This window comes from Rhinatrema bivittatum, chromosome 12 (genome assembly GCF_901001135.1).
Source record: "Rhinatrema bivittatum chromosome 12, aRhiBiv1.1, whole genome shotgun sequence".
In the NCBI taxonomy this organism is placed as follows: Eukaryota; Metazoa; Chordata; class Amphibia; order Gymnophiona; family Rhinatrematidae; genus Rhinatrema; species Rhinatrema bivittatum.
The window spans coordinates 79,091,882-79,107,561 of NC_042626.1; the positions used below are offsets into that span (position 1 = coordinate 79,091,882).

General features: G+C 46.7%; 1 protein-coding gene across 1 annotated transcript in view; it reads right to left on the minus strand.

Moving 5' to 3' along the window:
• The window catches only part of ARHGAP23 (Rho GTPase activating protein 23), a 389,525-nt gene that overhangs the window by 144,445 nt on the left and 229,400 nt on the right, over positions 1 to 15,680 (minus strand). Inside the window, 4 exon segments of the mRNA XM_029573609.1 lie at positions 7,364 to 7,476; positions 7,986 to 8,047; positions 8,577 to 8,873; positions 12,033 to 12,170. Coding sequence (XP_029429469.1) covers positions 7,364 to 7,476; positions 7,986 to 8,047; positions 8,577 to 8,873; positions 12,033 to 12,170 — 610 coding nt within the window.

The window sequence follows — 15,680 nt, forward strand, 5'->3', positions numbered from 1 at the left end:
TAGAAGACAGGAACAGGACAGACAAGGTTTGGATGTTTTGTCACCTAACTTGGACATGTCCATTTTATTAGAAACGTCAGATACAGCTTTAGCCCAGCCCGCTACTATGGTGGTTACTTTTGTTTTTGAATCAGATCGGGAATGGGTTTTTTGTCTTTTTTTTTGTAATTAAAATTTTATTATGATTTCCATCATAGCATTTTACATCCTTCACAAAATCCGAAATACAATGTAACCAGCAATAACATTATGTGCTTCCAAGTAGTACAACAACATTTGAACATTGTCTATCTAAATTGTAATTACGCAACTAAGTGGGTATAAGCTCCACGCACTTATAGAGCTTCGGATTGATAGCATTCCGTACTGCGTACCCCCCCTCCCCCTTTGGGAATACCGGTTAACAGAAATAAGGGAGTAAAAGCAAGTGTCGTCATAAGGGACCATTTACAAAGAGCTCTACCACGGAGCTCGAGTACATGGAAGAAAGGCCTATACACTTGGGGAAACTAAGCAGGACCACTTCCCTCCTTCCCCTCGGGAGGGTACAACCAGGCTTGTAGCGGTCGCCATTGCACCTGCTGCTTCTGCCTAACAATAATGGGTGTGTGCAAGGAGTAAAGTTTGGACAAACGGGACGTAAGATTATGGAGAGTTGGCACCGTACTCAAGCGCCACCCCTTAGCAATCTCACATCTTGCTGCGAGAATTATTAGTGTTATGAGTCGGCCCTGCCCACGGGGGACCTCTACTGGCATATTTAGTAATGCCTGTTCTGGTGTTAATGCAGCGTCGTGTCCCGTAATCTGCTTAATGGAAGTATTGATAAGCTGCCAAAATCTCTGTACAAGAGGGCAGGACCACCACATATGGTAATAGGACCCCACCCGACCACAGCCTCTCCAACAGTTGGAGTCCTTAGACGAGGAGTAATGGTGGAGGCGTAAAGGAGTCAGGTACCACCGCAAGAGCACCTTGTAGCTATTCTCGCTCAAAGCAGCAAAAGGAGAGCTCTTTTTAGTACCCAGGAAAATCGAGTCCCAAGCTTCCTCCGATAGGGGTGCGCCCAAGTCCGTCTCCCATGCCCTCATAAAGGCAGCCTTTTCCTTGGGGTCTCTATTCAAGTAACTATAGACTTGTGAAATCGCCCCCTTCAGATTGTCCGCCTGATCACACCAGTTCTCTATTTGAGTTTTTCCCTTTGCAAGATCTAAATCTATCCTTTCCCTCTGCACAAAGTGGCGGATTTGTAGATAAAGAAAAATGTCAGATTCTGGGAGATGATATTTGTCCTGAAGAACTGTAAAGTCTATCACCTTTCTGCCATCCCACAGTTGTGCCATATATCTAAGCTCTTTCACCGTCCACTGCTGGAGGGTCCGAGATTGACTCCCTGCCGGAAACCGTGTGTTACTAGACACCTCAGAGCTATAAAAATAGTTTCGGACCCCCACCAAGGTCTCTTTCCACTTGTCCCACAGCCGCAGTGTGTTGCTAGTGGCCGTTGCCAGAGATAGGGACCTACACCAAGTTGCCTTGGGCTGCCATACCAGTGACCGCAACGGCGTTTTGCCCAACCATGCTTGTTCTATGTCTACCCATTGTTTGGAGTCCCTTTTCCTGTGACAGTCGAAAAGGGCCCTGAGCTGAGCCGCCAACAAATACCAGGACAAATTAGGGACCCCCAACCCACCCCTCAATTTGGGTCGGTACATAACCGCTTGCGCTATTCGTGGTGGCCGCCGCCTCCAAATGTAGGAGAATATCCGCCGTTGCCATAGCTTGAGCATAGCAGCGGGAATATGAATGGGCAAAGCTTGAAATAAATAACCCAAACGGGGCAAGACGTTCATTTTGATAGCAGAGATTCTGCCAAACCAGGATAGGTAAAGCCCTTCCCACCTGTCAAGATCTTTAAAAATTCTTTGTATGAGTGGGGGATAGTTCAGCCGAAAAAGATCACCAAGATTACTGCTAATGAAGACCCCAAGGTACTTCAGTTTCTTGGAGGCCCATTTAAAGGGGAGTGACGACTTCAATCGCGGGATTTCGCACTCCGGGACATTTACATTTAAAATTTCCGATTTTTCCGCATTCAGCGTGAAACCAGACACCTTCCCAAAGTCCAGTAAGGTAGTAAGGACCTCCGAGAGGGAATCAGCGGGCTGCGTTAATGTAAACAGGACGTCGTCAGCGAACATAGACATCTTGTATTCCCGCCCCCCCCACTGGAACCCCTCGAATACTCCCACTTTGTCGAACCCTGATTGCCAAGGGTTCTAGATATAGCGCGAAGAGCAGTGGGGAAAGGGGGCACCCCTGCCTTGTTCCCCTTTGAATTTGGAAAGGATCAGAGTAGGTCCCATTAACCTTAACCCTAGCCTGAGGATCTGTATATAGCTGTTTTAACCAGGTCAAGAAATAAGGGCCGATGTTCATGCCTTCCATGGTCCGGAACAAAAACCTCCAATGGACCATGTCGAATGCTTTTTCCGCATCCACTGAGAGTAACACAGTCGGTAGGCCCACCAGATTAGCTCTCTCCAACCAAATCAATAATTTTCCTAATGTTGTCAGCGGCCATTCGGCCTGGTATGAACCCCGCCTGATCTGAGTGGATCAAACGGGCTATGATTCTGTTAGACGGGTTGCAAGTATTTTGGCCAAAATTTTCAAATCGACATTGATGAGAGAAATAGGCCTATATGAGCCACATTTCCTGACATCCCGACCTGGCTTACCCAAAATGGGTGATACCATGCTACATTCGCCCCCCGGGGACCCAGGGAGTGACCCTCCCTCAGGGAATTAAACAGAGCTTTGTAATGGGGGAGCCACGACTGACATCAGTTTCTTATAAAACTGTGGCGTAAAGCCGTCTAAACCGGGGGCCTTGTTCGCTTTTAGGTCTTTAATAGCGGAGTGGATCTCCAAAAGCGAAATCTCGCCATCCAAGAAACCCCTGTCCTCACTAGTAAGTGTGGGGTAGCGAGATCTCCTCCAGGTACCTGTCAATTTGGGTTGTCTGTGATCCCCTGCTGCTCTGCATTACAGCTTGCCATAGAATTGTTGAAAGCGCTGTCTAATATCCGGAGGGGAGGTGAGCATTTGGCCCTCTGGGCCCTCTATTCCCAAAATCTGATTTTGTAACATGCGCTGTTTCAGGTATCTGGCCAAGAGACGTCCAGATCTGTCACCCCATTCAAATTTCTCCTGAGAGATGAGAGTAGCCCGGGCCGCCAGCTCCGCATCAGCCATACTCCGAAGTCTATCCCTAGCCCTCTGCAATTGAGCATACACCACCTTAGAAAGCGTTTTTTTGTGGGTCACTGATAAGGCAGCTATTTCGGTAATCACTTGTTGTTTCTCCTGTTGACTAAGTTTCTTACAGAAGGAGCCCCTTGAAATCAAGTGCCCCCTCACGACAGCTTTTAAGCAGTCCCAGAGTACCGCCGGTTGCCCAACATTAAGATGCAAATATTCCTCGATCCTTTCCTGCAGTGTAGCACAGAATGCTTCATCAAGGATCAAAGAATCATTCATTTTCCACGGGCGGTAGCCCCTATCACCCCGTTTTTGTCTTTTTTTTAAGCACCGATTGTTGTGATAGACAAAATCCGGAAGTGGATCCTTAGGCCGACTGCCCGGCGGGAACAGTCGGGAGGCAGAACTCCCACTGGGCAACTGGAGCTTCACCTGGAAACCCGCGACTCCTCCAGAGGAGCTGTGAGAGCCCGGGTCGCAAGGTCTTAGGAGTCTTCGCCCTGGAAGTCCGAGGTCCCCCCCAGGAGAAGCCCGTAGGGACCCGGACCGCTGGGACTTAGGCGAGGGTGAAGAAGCCCAGGAGTGAAGTACGGACCGGAGTCTAGGCAGATGGCAGGCAAGCAGGAATCGGAGTACGAACCGGGGTCAAGGCAGGCAGAAGACAAGCTGGAATCAGAGTCACGAACCGGGGTCAAGGCAGGCAGAAGACAAGCTGGAATCGGAGTCACGAACCGGGATCAAGGCAGGGCAGAAGACAAGCTGGAATCGGAGTCACGAACCGGGATCAAGGCAGGCAGAAGACAAGCTGGAATCCAAGTGCAGGCAACAGGAATCAGGAACCGGAGTAGCAGCAAGGCAACTAGTACTTCAAGGAAGGAACCTCGTTGCAAGGCAATTCGAAAAGCCCCGGGTCCCGGTTTAAATCCCTACCCGGCGTCTGACATCACGGGGGGCGTGTCAGCACATCCGGGTGCTGACAGCAGAAAAACCCTCCCGTCGCGCGCGCGCGCGTTCCCCCGAAGGGGAGGAGTCCCCCGCGACGGCCGGCGGCGTCTCCCACGAGGAGGAACTAGGCCCATGCTGCCCGCACGAGCTCCGAGCCCGCGGACCGCGGCCCAGACCCGGGACCTGGAGGGAAGGTAAGGGCTCGGACGCCCCCGTGGCGGCCGCGACCGCAACACCGATTGTAGCCATTTCTTCAAATGAAAGTTAGAGTCTATCCTGATGTTTCTCGTCAGACTCAGAAGAAAAGACGTCAGTTTCTTCTGATGCGTCTAAGAGTATTACAGATAGGAGCAACATTTACCATGAAATTTCCATGCTAATTCATAGTTAGATATAAAAATTTAAGTTATATATTTTTTGTTCTATCTCAACTTTCTAATTTCCTATGCGATAAATTACTGCTCCAATCCTCCATTAGTAGGATGATATTTGTCATTAATAGTTTTTAAATAAATAAAATAAAATAAATAAATAATATAGAAACCGCAGTTGTTTAGCTCTATTATTTTTCCTTTTTTAACATTATGATCTTATTTTCATTTTCTTTGTAGCCATCTGGTGGATCCTGAATAGTGGACTTAATGGAGTTAGTTATAAATACTAAATATCTATGTTACTTATTGTTTATATATTCTTTGTACTTTGCTTTTTTGCTTCTCAAGATTGTATGTCTTGGACATTTTTTGAAAATTAATAAATAGAGAATTAAAAAAAAAGATTTCCACACTTCTGGATGTTGCTGAGCTGATATGTGATATATTCAGATTAATGAGACGTATATATAGTTTGGTATGTGCTTAGTGTTAAGTTATAGGAGCCTAGCTTTCAGGGGCCTCCAACTTTAAGTCACTGTTCGCCCATGATTTACTGGGATTTGTTCAGGTAGACATCTTGGCTAGGGTACAGGTCAATACTGAGGGACTGCAGGTGGCACTCTCGGTTATGTAGCAGTGCCTCAAAGTTTTCTTCCCTGCATCCATCTGCTGGTAGGGATCACAAACTCACTTTGGACTGATCTGTGGTACTTCAGGAACAAAAATTAGCAGGTAAGAACCAATTTTCCTTTCTGGCTTTTGTCGCTGCCTTAGCCACCTGTTTGGTCACCTTGAGATCATCAGACATGATCACCTCCGCATCCTGTTCTTGTTTCATGCATAAAATAATTTCACCCACTAGACTGTGTCGGTCCCTTGAGTTTTTGCGGTCCAAATGCACAATGCTGTGTTTTTTAGCATTAAATCTTAGCTGCCAAACTCAAGCTTCACTAAATTTCTCCTTATGCTTTCCACACCTTCCTGGATGTCTACTCTACTGCAGATTTTGCTATCATCTCCAAAAGACAAACCTTTCCCAATAGTACTTCCACAATATCAATCACAAAAATGTTGAAAAGAACTGGTACAAGGACCAGTCCCTGTGGCCCACCAATGGTAACCCCCCTCTTAGTCGAGTGAACTCCATTTACTACAATTCTTTGTTGCCTCCCACTCAACCAGTTTCTAATCCAGTCAGTCACTTTAGTGCCCACACCAAGGGTACACTTTTTTTTATGAATTACCTGTGTGGAACTGTCTCAAAGACCTTACTGAAGTCCAAGTATACAATATTTAATGCTCTCCCTCATCCAACTCTCTGGTCACCCAGTTGCCTTGGTTGTAATCCATTGGATTCCAGAAATTGGATTCCAGAAACTGCACTATCTTCTGTTTTAGCAGCTGTTCTGTTAATTCATTCATCACAGAGGTCAGACTAAGATCTGTAGTTCCCAGCCTCCTCCTTACTTTTTTTGTGAAGAGAAACCACATTTGTCCCTCCGGAAGTACTCCCAACTCTAAAGGATCATTGAAAAGGTCAGCCAGCAGAGTGCCAGTGTTGCGTCCGTCGGTCGCAGATGGCTGCAACCGCTCTGCCTTACCTCTTTTCTTCCCTTTTCCTCCTCCTTGGGCAATATGGCTGCCTCTGGTGCCGAGTGCTCAGGGCCTCGGCGTCTCCAGCTCAGCATGGGCGTTCCAGTCCGCCATGCTCATTCCCAGGGCCTACGCTCAAATACACGTCATGGCGGGAACTTCGGGGGCATACCTCATAAGAACATAAGAACATAAGAAATTGCCATGCTGGGTCAGACCAAGGGTCCATCAAGCCCAGCATTCTGTTTCCAACAGAGGCCAAACCAGACCACAAGAACCTGGCAATTACCTAAACACTAAGAAGATCCCATGCTACTGATGCAGATGGAAGGCGTCGTCCACGGTTACATGTACAGCATAAAAAGTAAGTGTTAATAACTCTGGGGTAGTAGATAATGGGTTATGCCTAGAGTAGGTTATGAGAATGATGCATTTTAATTTTATTTTATGTGTTTAAAGATGTCGACACTGTGAACCCTGTTTTGGACACAGTAGATTTCTTCCCCGCAGCCTTCTGAAAATAGTGTGAGGTCCACTTTACTTCTATTTTTTGTGATCCTGCTACTGGCTTTTCCTTGGCAAACCATGAACATAAATATTTGTTAAGCAATTTAACTTTTTCTCAGCCTCTACATGTATCCCCTTCACCTCCGAATCTTACAATGCCACTTTTGTACTTCCTATCAATAACATATCGAAAAATAAACTAGCTGGCTGTGTCCCAATGACTAGGTTGATAACCACTGCTCTAACATTTTGGCAGATGCTCTAGCACATCCTGGGATTAATATCAGTAGAATCACACATGCTCTAACATCACAGCAGATGATGTAATGCAGCCTTTCTCTAAGAATGAACACACATGGGCATTTTCTAACTTAAATCACTGCTTCCTCTGCTTCCTCAGGCTTGTTCATCATCTGAAAATATGAGTAAAACATAGGGATAGGAGAGAATTATAAAGACAAGGTCTGGGTGGGTATCTTGAATTTTGTGGTGGGTTTAATGTTTTCATCTTATATATGTCTCAGAAATTCAAGCTTTGGAAGCTGCTGTTGTGAAAACACATGCATACAACAAAACCCATTATGTCCCAGTGTCCTATTTAGAGGATAGCTTCTTAAAAAAATTGGGACATAATGGGTTAATGGACAAATAAGAGAGATATGGATATTGACAGCCATTACCTTTCATGGAAGTGTCTTGTTTGGGGGATCGGGGGGTATTCATTCCTGCTGATCTCAAAAAATCAGGTACACGAGACCCCTTTGGAGAAGAGTCAGGTTTAGTCCCAGAGAGGCTACAAGGCCAAAAGAAGAAGAGGAGGAGGATTTTAGTTTATATCTGGAGACAGGGACCTTCTTCATTCTCTTGTAGCCAGAAACTGAAGGAGAACTTTAAAAATGACAGTACTTTTTACCAACTTGCTTAAAAGTTAAATTTCTAAATACAGTTAATACAGTCATTCAGATCTCTGTCTGAGTTGATGACTACCAGCAAAGGTTTGACCACAATGCACTGCAGTACAGTATCAGACAGTGCTCAGAACTCTCACTAACTTTCTCAGACTACAAAATCCAACAATGCGTAATTCAATAAAAACAAGTGCTTCTTCTTTAATCCCAGTCTGTAAGTTCCTGAATTCTACAGACCCCACAGACCTATGCACCAAAAGCCTCGTGCAGGTACAGGAGGATGAAAAAATGTTCAATAGAAGCAAAGTCCATGTGCCTCTCCAAATTCTAGACCCACCTCTCCAGAACTGGAAGGGAAGATGGAGCCTACATTTTTACACACACAGTATCTTACCTCACTTTCCGATAATTATTTAATTTCTTATTGATCAGTGCTTGACTCGCAAATCCAGGGTCCTGGGATACCAGAGAAAAAAAAACATATCATGAATGGGGCTCTCAGGCTCATTTGATGCCCAATGTGAATCATCTGAGTATGATAAAAGCCCCCTTTAGTGGTAACAGATAAGGACTCCAGGCAAGGAAAGAGCATCTTGATGCTCCCCTTTCAGCAGACTTTGGATCTGGTTCTGGTCCTGACTGAAATATTTCCTCAAAGTACAAATATCAGGGAGTTAACCTCCTTTTTCTAAATTAGTAACAGGCAGGACAAACGTTGAATCTCAATGAAGCACAAGTGGCTAATGGCAACCGAGATGCAACTGTACAGCCGAGGGCTCCCAGCTGCATATGGAGGGGCCACACAGACAATCACAATGCAAGGCTCCCAGAGATCCCTGAGAGTAAATAACTCATGTCTGTCATTTCCTTGTGTAAATGTATCATTCGTGAAATGTGTATTAAAACTAAGACAGCCCAGCAATAGCCATAAGATAGCAGCCATGATATCTAAGAGCATGAGAGGATGGCCTTCCAAGCCTCTCACCTCTCCCTCTGTTTTGCTGTCCTCCCTTATGACTTTGATCCAGGAGAGCATATCATCACGATCCTCCGCCTGAAAGAGATATTCACAGAAATCAGCCGTCGTCAGCCGTAAGACGTGCTTCCTCTTGGTCTCGCTGTAGGAAATGTCCACCAGGCAGGCTCGGATGCTGATTGGTTCCTCCTCACCTTCGGATGGTGCATGGCTCTCGGCCTCCCGCCGGTCCTTGTACAGGTAGAGCAAGTGAGAGCGGAGAACTGAGAAAACTCGTTTCCATTGACGAAGTCCACCACCTACTTTCTGTAGAGAGAGAGAGAATGATACAGTAAGAAGTGACCAGTCACACTGCAGGCACATATTTGGTGATGTTACTGGTTGGGACTGAAGAAATATAACGCCCAGTGTGGCTCTGTTAAGAACATAAGAAGAACATAAGAACATGCCATACTGGGTCAGACCAAGGGTCCATCAAGCCCAGCATCCTGTTTCCAACAGTGGCCAATCCAGGCCATAAGAACCTGGCAAGTACCCAAAAACTAAGTCTATTCCATGTTACCATTGCTAATGGCAGTGGCTATTTTCTAAGTCAACTTAATTAATAGCAGGTAATGGACTTCTCCTCCAAGAACTTATCCAATCCTTTTTTAAACACAGCTATACTAACTGCACTAACCACATCCTCTGGCAACAAATTCCAGAGTTTAATTGTGCGTTGAGTGAAAAAGAACTTTCTCCGATTAGTTTTAAATGTGCCACATGCTAACTTCATGGAGTGCCCCCTAGTCTTTCTACTATCCGAAAGAGTAAATAACTGATTCATATCTACCTGTCTAGACCTCTCATGATTTTAAAGACCTCTATCATATCCCCCCTCAGCCGTCTCTTCTCCAAGCTGAAAAGTCCTAACCTTTAGTCTTTCACTTTTTTTTTTTTTTTTAGATTTACCAACAGGCTTTATTGTAATAATGAAATACAAAACAATAAGTTATTAACAAGAGCAAAAATATACCATCCAAAATACAAAGTACATCATTCAAAGAAAGGTAGAATATACATACCATATTATAATATCATAACCCTTCTAGGTAACATTGGATACAGTGGAAACAGATCCCATTGTTTACCAGCAAGTTTCAAAAATGGATCCCAGATTTCAGGCACATTGTAGCAAGTATCACACACAAGATATATAATTAATTCCATAGAAAATACAGATCAACATACTTGGATCAACCCTTCAAAAGAAGATTTAACTGGTAACTTCCAAAATCTAGCTACCATATGCCTTGCCACAACATTCAAATGTATCACTAAAGGAATGTCCCCCTCCCCCCCATGAGAACTAATATCTGGTAATGGAAGACCTAGTTATTTTATTCCTGGATCAAATGGCAATTGTATCCCCATTGCCTTCCTAATCAATGATAGAACTTCCTTCCAAAATACTGAAATCAAGGGGCAAGTCCACCCCATGTGAAAAAATGATCCCGTTTCCCCACAGCCCTCCAGCACGTCTGAGTCACTCAGATTCAGTCTACGCAACTGCACCGGAATTAAGTACCAACAATAAAAAAATTGTGTAGCCGTTCTCGTTAGCAAGCATATATCCAGAGTTCCCCTGACTGACTCTCCATACTATGTGCTCCCAATTCCTCTTCATCAACCTCCCTCCCTAAATCTTTGTTCCAAAGACCCTTATATCTTGCTATTTGATCAGTTTCTTCACACATAAAAATCTAATACATTTTAGAGATTAATCCTCTATTAATTATCTTCCCAAGGAGAAAAATCTCAAAGGGTAAGATCTTTCTACTGAAAGTAGATGCAAATTGACCTGCATTGAAAATTTCCCAAAGTTGTAAATATTTAAATATTGGGATATCAATCCCCCTGGCAATTTAATGTAAAGTTCTTGGATGAAGAGAAATGTCCCCTCTTTAAATAACTCCCAGCATATTGAAAGCCATGCCCATACAACCATTGAAAACTGGTTTTAGTAAGATGCTCTGAGAAACATGGAGTCAGTGGAGAAAAACAGGTAGTTATCCTTCCAATAGAAATGATGTTATGCCAAGTATGCAGCATGCCTTCTAGAAATGGATGATTCCCAATCAAGTACTTTTCTTTAAAAAAGGGCAAACACAAAAAAACTCTGAAGGATATTTTTGATTTGAGAATCACTTGTTCTAACTGAATCCACTGTTTCTCTGCTGGCATCTTCCACCAATGAATAAATGGATTGGGATTGCTTTTATTAAACATTTAATTCCTGTAGTTTTCGCTCATCTCTCTTAATGCAGTTCTGTTTCAGAGAGATTCTACAAGTAAGGAATGTAGAAGATAAGGCAGCTTGAGATTTGCACACACAAAAGCAAATCTCTCCTGGGAGAAAAGAAGTTTCACTTTTTAATGACAGTCTCCCAAGCCTAGTGGTGTCTCCCCCCAATCTCCTTGGACTGCTGGTGACTGACCTCAGTAACAAGTCACCTGAGAGCATGAACGTATCCCGTCCTGATGAGCCCCCCCCCGAGTGCCTTCCCTCTGAAAGGGAGCTGATACTCGGGCCGATGCAGTAAAGTGCGCTCAGGCTAAACGCACTGCACGCCCCCGTTTGGCTGCGCGTTTTTGACGCACTATTTTTACCCCTTATACAGTAAGGGGTAATAGCGCGTGGAAAACGTGTGGCCAACCCCCACCCCCCACCCCCGAAACCAATAGCGCCCGCAACATGCAAATGCATGCTGATGGGCCTATTAGTCATTGCTGCGCGATACAGAAAGTAAAATGTGCAGCGAAGCCGCACATTTTACTTTCAGAAATTAACGTCTGACAAAGGCAGGAGTTAATTTCAGCCGGCACCAGGAAAGTGTACAGAAAAGCAGAAAAAACTGCTTTTCTGTACACCCTCCGACTTAATATCATAGCGATATTAAGTCGGAGGCCACAAAATAAAAAAAAATAAAAAATTTAAAATCTGCCCACAGCTCACAGGTTGGAAGACGGACGCTCAATTTTGCCTGCGTCCATTTTCCGAACCCGTGGCTGTCAGTGGGTTCGAGAACCGACGCCAGTAAAATTGAGCATCGGCTGTCAAACCCGCTGACAGCCGCCACTCCTGTCGAAAAGGAGGTGCTAGGGATGTGCTAGTGTCCCTAGCACCTCCTTTTACCGCGGGCCCTAATTTGCATACGGGCCGATAGTGAATCACGCGCCCAGGACACTGACCTGTGCGTGCGTCAAGAGAGCGGGCGCTTGCCGGCTCTCCCGCGAATTCTACTGTATCGGCCCGATTGTGAGGTAAAATACTCCTAACTGCATGATGACAGCTCTTTCTGGCAGTGTGGGTGTCTCATCTCATTACGATTGTTCCACCCCCCACCCTCTCCCCAGGATTGTGGTGTCTCCCCTTCTTACGAAAGACCTCTGGAAGTGTGAGCGAGAGTGGATCTTTCACTTTACCTTGCCCTTTTTGGTGAGGATTTGCTTGAAATACAGCCATCCTTCTTTTCGCACGTCACTGAATTTAACATCCAAAAGCTCAGATGCTGAATGTCTCTTTGACCTAATGTCTTCTGATGTTCCCAAACTGTCCAATGACTGAAAGAAAAGGGGCAACCAGTTATCACTAGCTAAAAGTGCATATTTGCAGTCTATTTTAAGATTTTCACACAATTTTATGTTAAATGCCTTGATGGAGCCTCAGTTTAAGCCATTATCAATATGTAACTCCTAGTTGGGGGTAACTCCTAGTCGAAGGGATTTCCCTATTACTTAAATGACATCCTTTCCAAATTTATTTAGTGTGTTCTCAGATGTGGTCATGCTGATGGTGAAATGGACCTATCTAATGAGAGCCTGACTATCCACCAACCACTCTTTCTTTTATGACTGACTTCCCTTCAACTCCACTCCATCAACTCTCATCCCATGCCTCATCCTAGTGTTGGCTCAACAAAAATATATGACACCATGTTTCAAATTTCCAACAATTAATTTAGCTTCTGGCTGATTCATGCAGAAATAAATTTACAATAAGCAGATTACAGTGTCACTCACTGAATATATCAGAATTTCATGGACTTCCACAGTCAGAATCACTTAGATCAGAAATGACTTTCTCCACCTCTCTCACTTTTTCCCACAAAGTTACTTTTCCTTCCACCAACCATAAGATTTAGTCTCAGATCCCTTTTCAGTCGTCCCTCAATCCCAATCCTGTTTAAAGAATGGGGTTCACTTGTTAGCAAAACCACATCAAAATTGATATGCAGAGGGGACATAATGCAAAGGAAAATTAGTATCTTACCTGATAATTTTCGTTCCTGTAGTACCACGGATCAGTCCAGACACCTGGGTTGTGACTCCGCACCAGCAGGTGGAGACAGAGCAAAACTTGTGAGGCTTCCCTACATATAGTAAGGTGCCACCCACAGCCCCTCAGTCTTACGTAATGTCAAAGCAAAACTGCAACCATACTATTTAACAAGATTACCCAAAAAAAACCGGGCCGGTTCCACAACAACCCCCCAGCCGTAACAACACAGCCGGAACTAGAGGCTAATAATCGAAACAAATTGAACCGCAACTGAAGTAACCGAGCGGACTCTCCGTTCTGCAGAAAAAACATAAAACATTCAGTATCTGTATCTCCTGGGCGGGTCCCTGGACTGATCCGTGGTACTACAGGAACGAAAATTATCAGGTAAGATACTAATTTTCCTTTCCCTGTACGTACCCGGATCAGTCCAGACACCTGGGATGTACCACAGCCACAAACTACGGGTGGGACCCGGAGAGTCCCGCTCGGAGAACTCTCTCTCCAAAGCCCCCCGAGCCTGCCGCTTGGACATCCACACGATAATGCCTCGTGAAAGTGTGCAGCGACTTCCAAGTCGCTGCCCTGCAAATCTCCTGAGGAGAAACCAGAGAGGACTCTGCCCAAGACGCAGCGTGTGACCGCGTGGAATGAGCTCGAAGCCCCACCGAGACCGGCTTACCCCGCAGAAGATAGGCCGAAGCAATAGCCTCCTTGAGCCACCGAGCAATCGTAGCTCTGGACGCTGCTCCACCTCTCTTGTGACCAGCGTACAACACAAAGAGGTGATCCAAGGTTCGGAAAGGGTTCGTAACCTCTAGGTAGCGGAGAAGCACCCTACGAACGTCCAGCTTTCGTAACTCCTGCGAACCTCGGGCCTCCGGAAACGCCGGAAGCTCCACAGACTGATTCAAATGAAAACTTGACACCACCTTCAGCAAGAAGGAGGGAACCGTCCGTAAAGATACCCCCGAATCCGAGAAGCGTAAGAATGGCTCCCTACACGACAACGCCTGTAACTCCGAGACCCATCTCGCCGAAGCTATCGCCACAAGAAAAACCGTCTTCATGGTAAGGTCCTTCAGCGTAATCCACCTCAGAGGTTCAAACGGAGGCGAACACAAAGCAGAAAGCACCCAATTGAGGTTCCAGGACGGACAAGGATGACGCAATGGAGGACGTAAATGTTTGGCGCCCCGAAGGAAACGGGCGATATCCGGGTGAAGGGCCAAAGACACCCCATGAACCTTGCCCCGAAGACACCCGAGCGCCGCTACCTGGACCCGAAGGGTACTACAAGAGAGCCCGGATGAGAGGCCAGCCTGAAGAAAAGCAAGGACTTCTGACACGGGAGCCAGCATAGTATCTACCTTGCGGTCCCGACACCAGTTCTCAAAAACTGTCCACACGCGGACATAGGTCAAAGACGTCGACTGCTTTCTGGACCTCAACAAGGTAGTCACCACCGCAGCAGAGTAACCCTTCTTTAATAAGCGACGCCTCTCAAACGCCATGCCGCGAGACAGAAGTGATCCGCCTCCTCCAAACAAACGGGGCCTTGACGGAGGAGCGCCGCGGATCCCCGAAATCGGAGAGGCGGACCATCCGCCAGGAGCAGAAGATCCGCAAACCAAGGTCTCCATGGCCACTCTGGCGCCACCAGGATGACGGGCTTCGGGTGCAACTCGATGCGGCGAAGGACCTTGCCGATCAGTGGCCACGGAGGAAATACGTACAGCAACACGTTCGTCGGCCACGGGAAGCACCAACGCATCGACCCCTTCGGCTCCTCGCTCTCGCCTTCGGCTGTAGAAAACGTGGAGCCTTCGCATTTCTGCGCGGGTAGCCATCAGATCCATGCGTGGCTGACCCCACGTCCTGCAGATGAGCTGATAAGCTTCCTCCGCCAACTCCCATTCTCCAGGATCCAGATGATGGCGACTGAGGAAGTCTGCCTGCACGTTGTCCACCCCGGCGATGTGCGATGCCGCAATGTTGGAGAGGTGCCGCTCCGACCAGCTCATCAAGCGGCGGGCCTCTTCCACCACCAGCCGGCTTCTCGTTCCTCCTTGGCGGTTGATATACGCCACTGTCGTTGCATTGTCCGACAACACCCTGACCGCCTTTCCCCGGATCAGCGGAAGGAAAGATTGCAGTGCCAGCGTTACCGCCCTGGTTTCCAGACAATTGATGGACCATCGTGACTGCTCCCTGGACCACAGTCCCTGTACCGAGCGCCCCAGACAAACTGCTCCCCAGCCGGAGAGACTTGCATCCGTTGTGACCACTGTCCTGTTGGGCATGAGCAGAGACACTCCACACCGGAGATGGTCGGGATGTAACCACCAGCGAAGGCTGTCCCTCGCGATGTCTGTAAGGGGAAGCGGGAGCAGGAACTCCTCCGACACCGGCTTCCAGCGGGATAGTAATGCCGATTGTAACGGCCGTAGATGCGCAAAAGCCCAGGGGACCAAAGCCAGAGTGGACGCCATCGAGCCCAGGACCATTAGGTAATCGCGCACCAAAGGCGTCTGGAGGGCCAGTAAACGTCGCACCTGGCCCTGCAGCTTGCAGACTCGCTCCTCGGAGAGATAGACTCTGCCGCGTTTGGTATCGAATAGTGCCCCCAGATACTCCAAGGACTGAGAGGGAACCAAGCGACTCTTGGCTAGATTGACCTCCCATCCTAGGGAGCGTAAGAGCTGGAGGACCCTGTCGACCGCTCGCTGACATTGAATTGCAGACTTCGCCCGAATGAGCCAATCGTCCAAGTAGGGGTGCACCAGCAACCC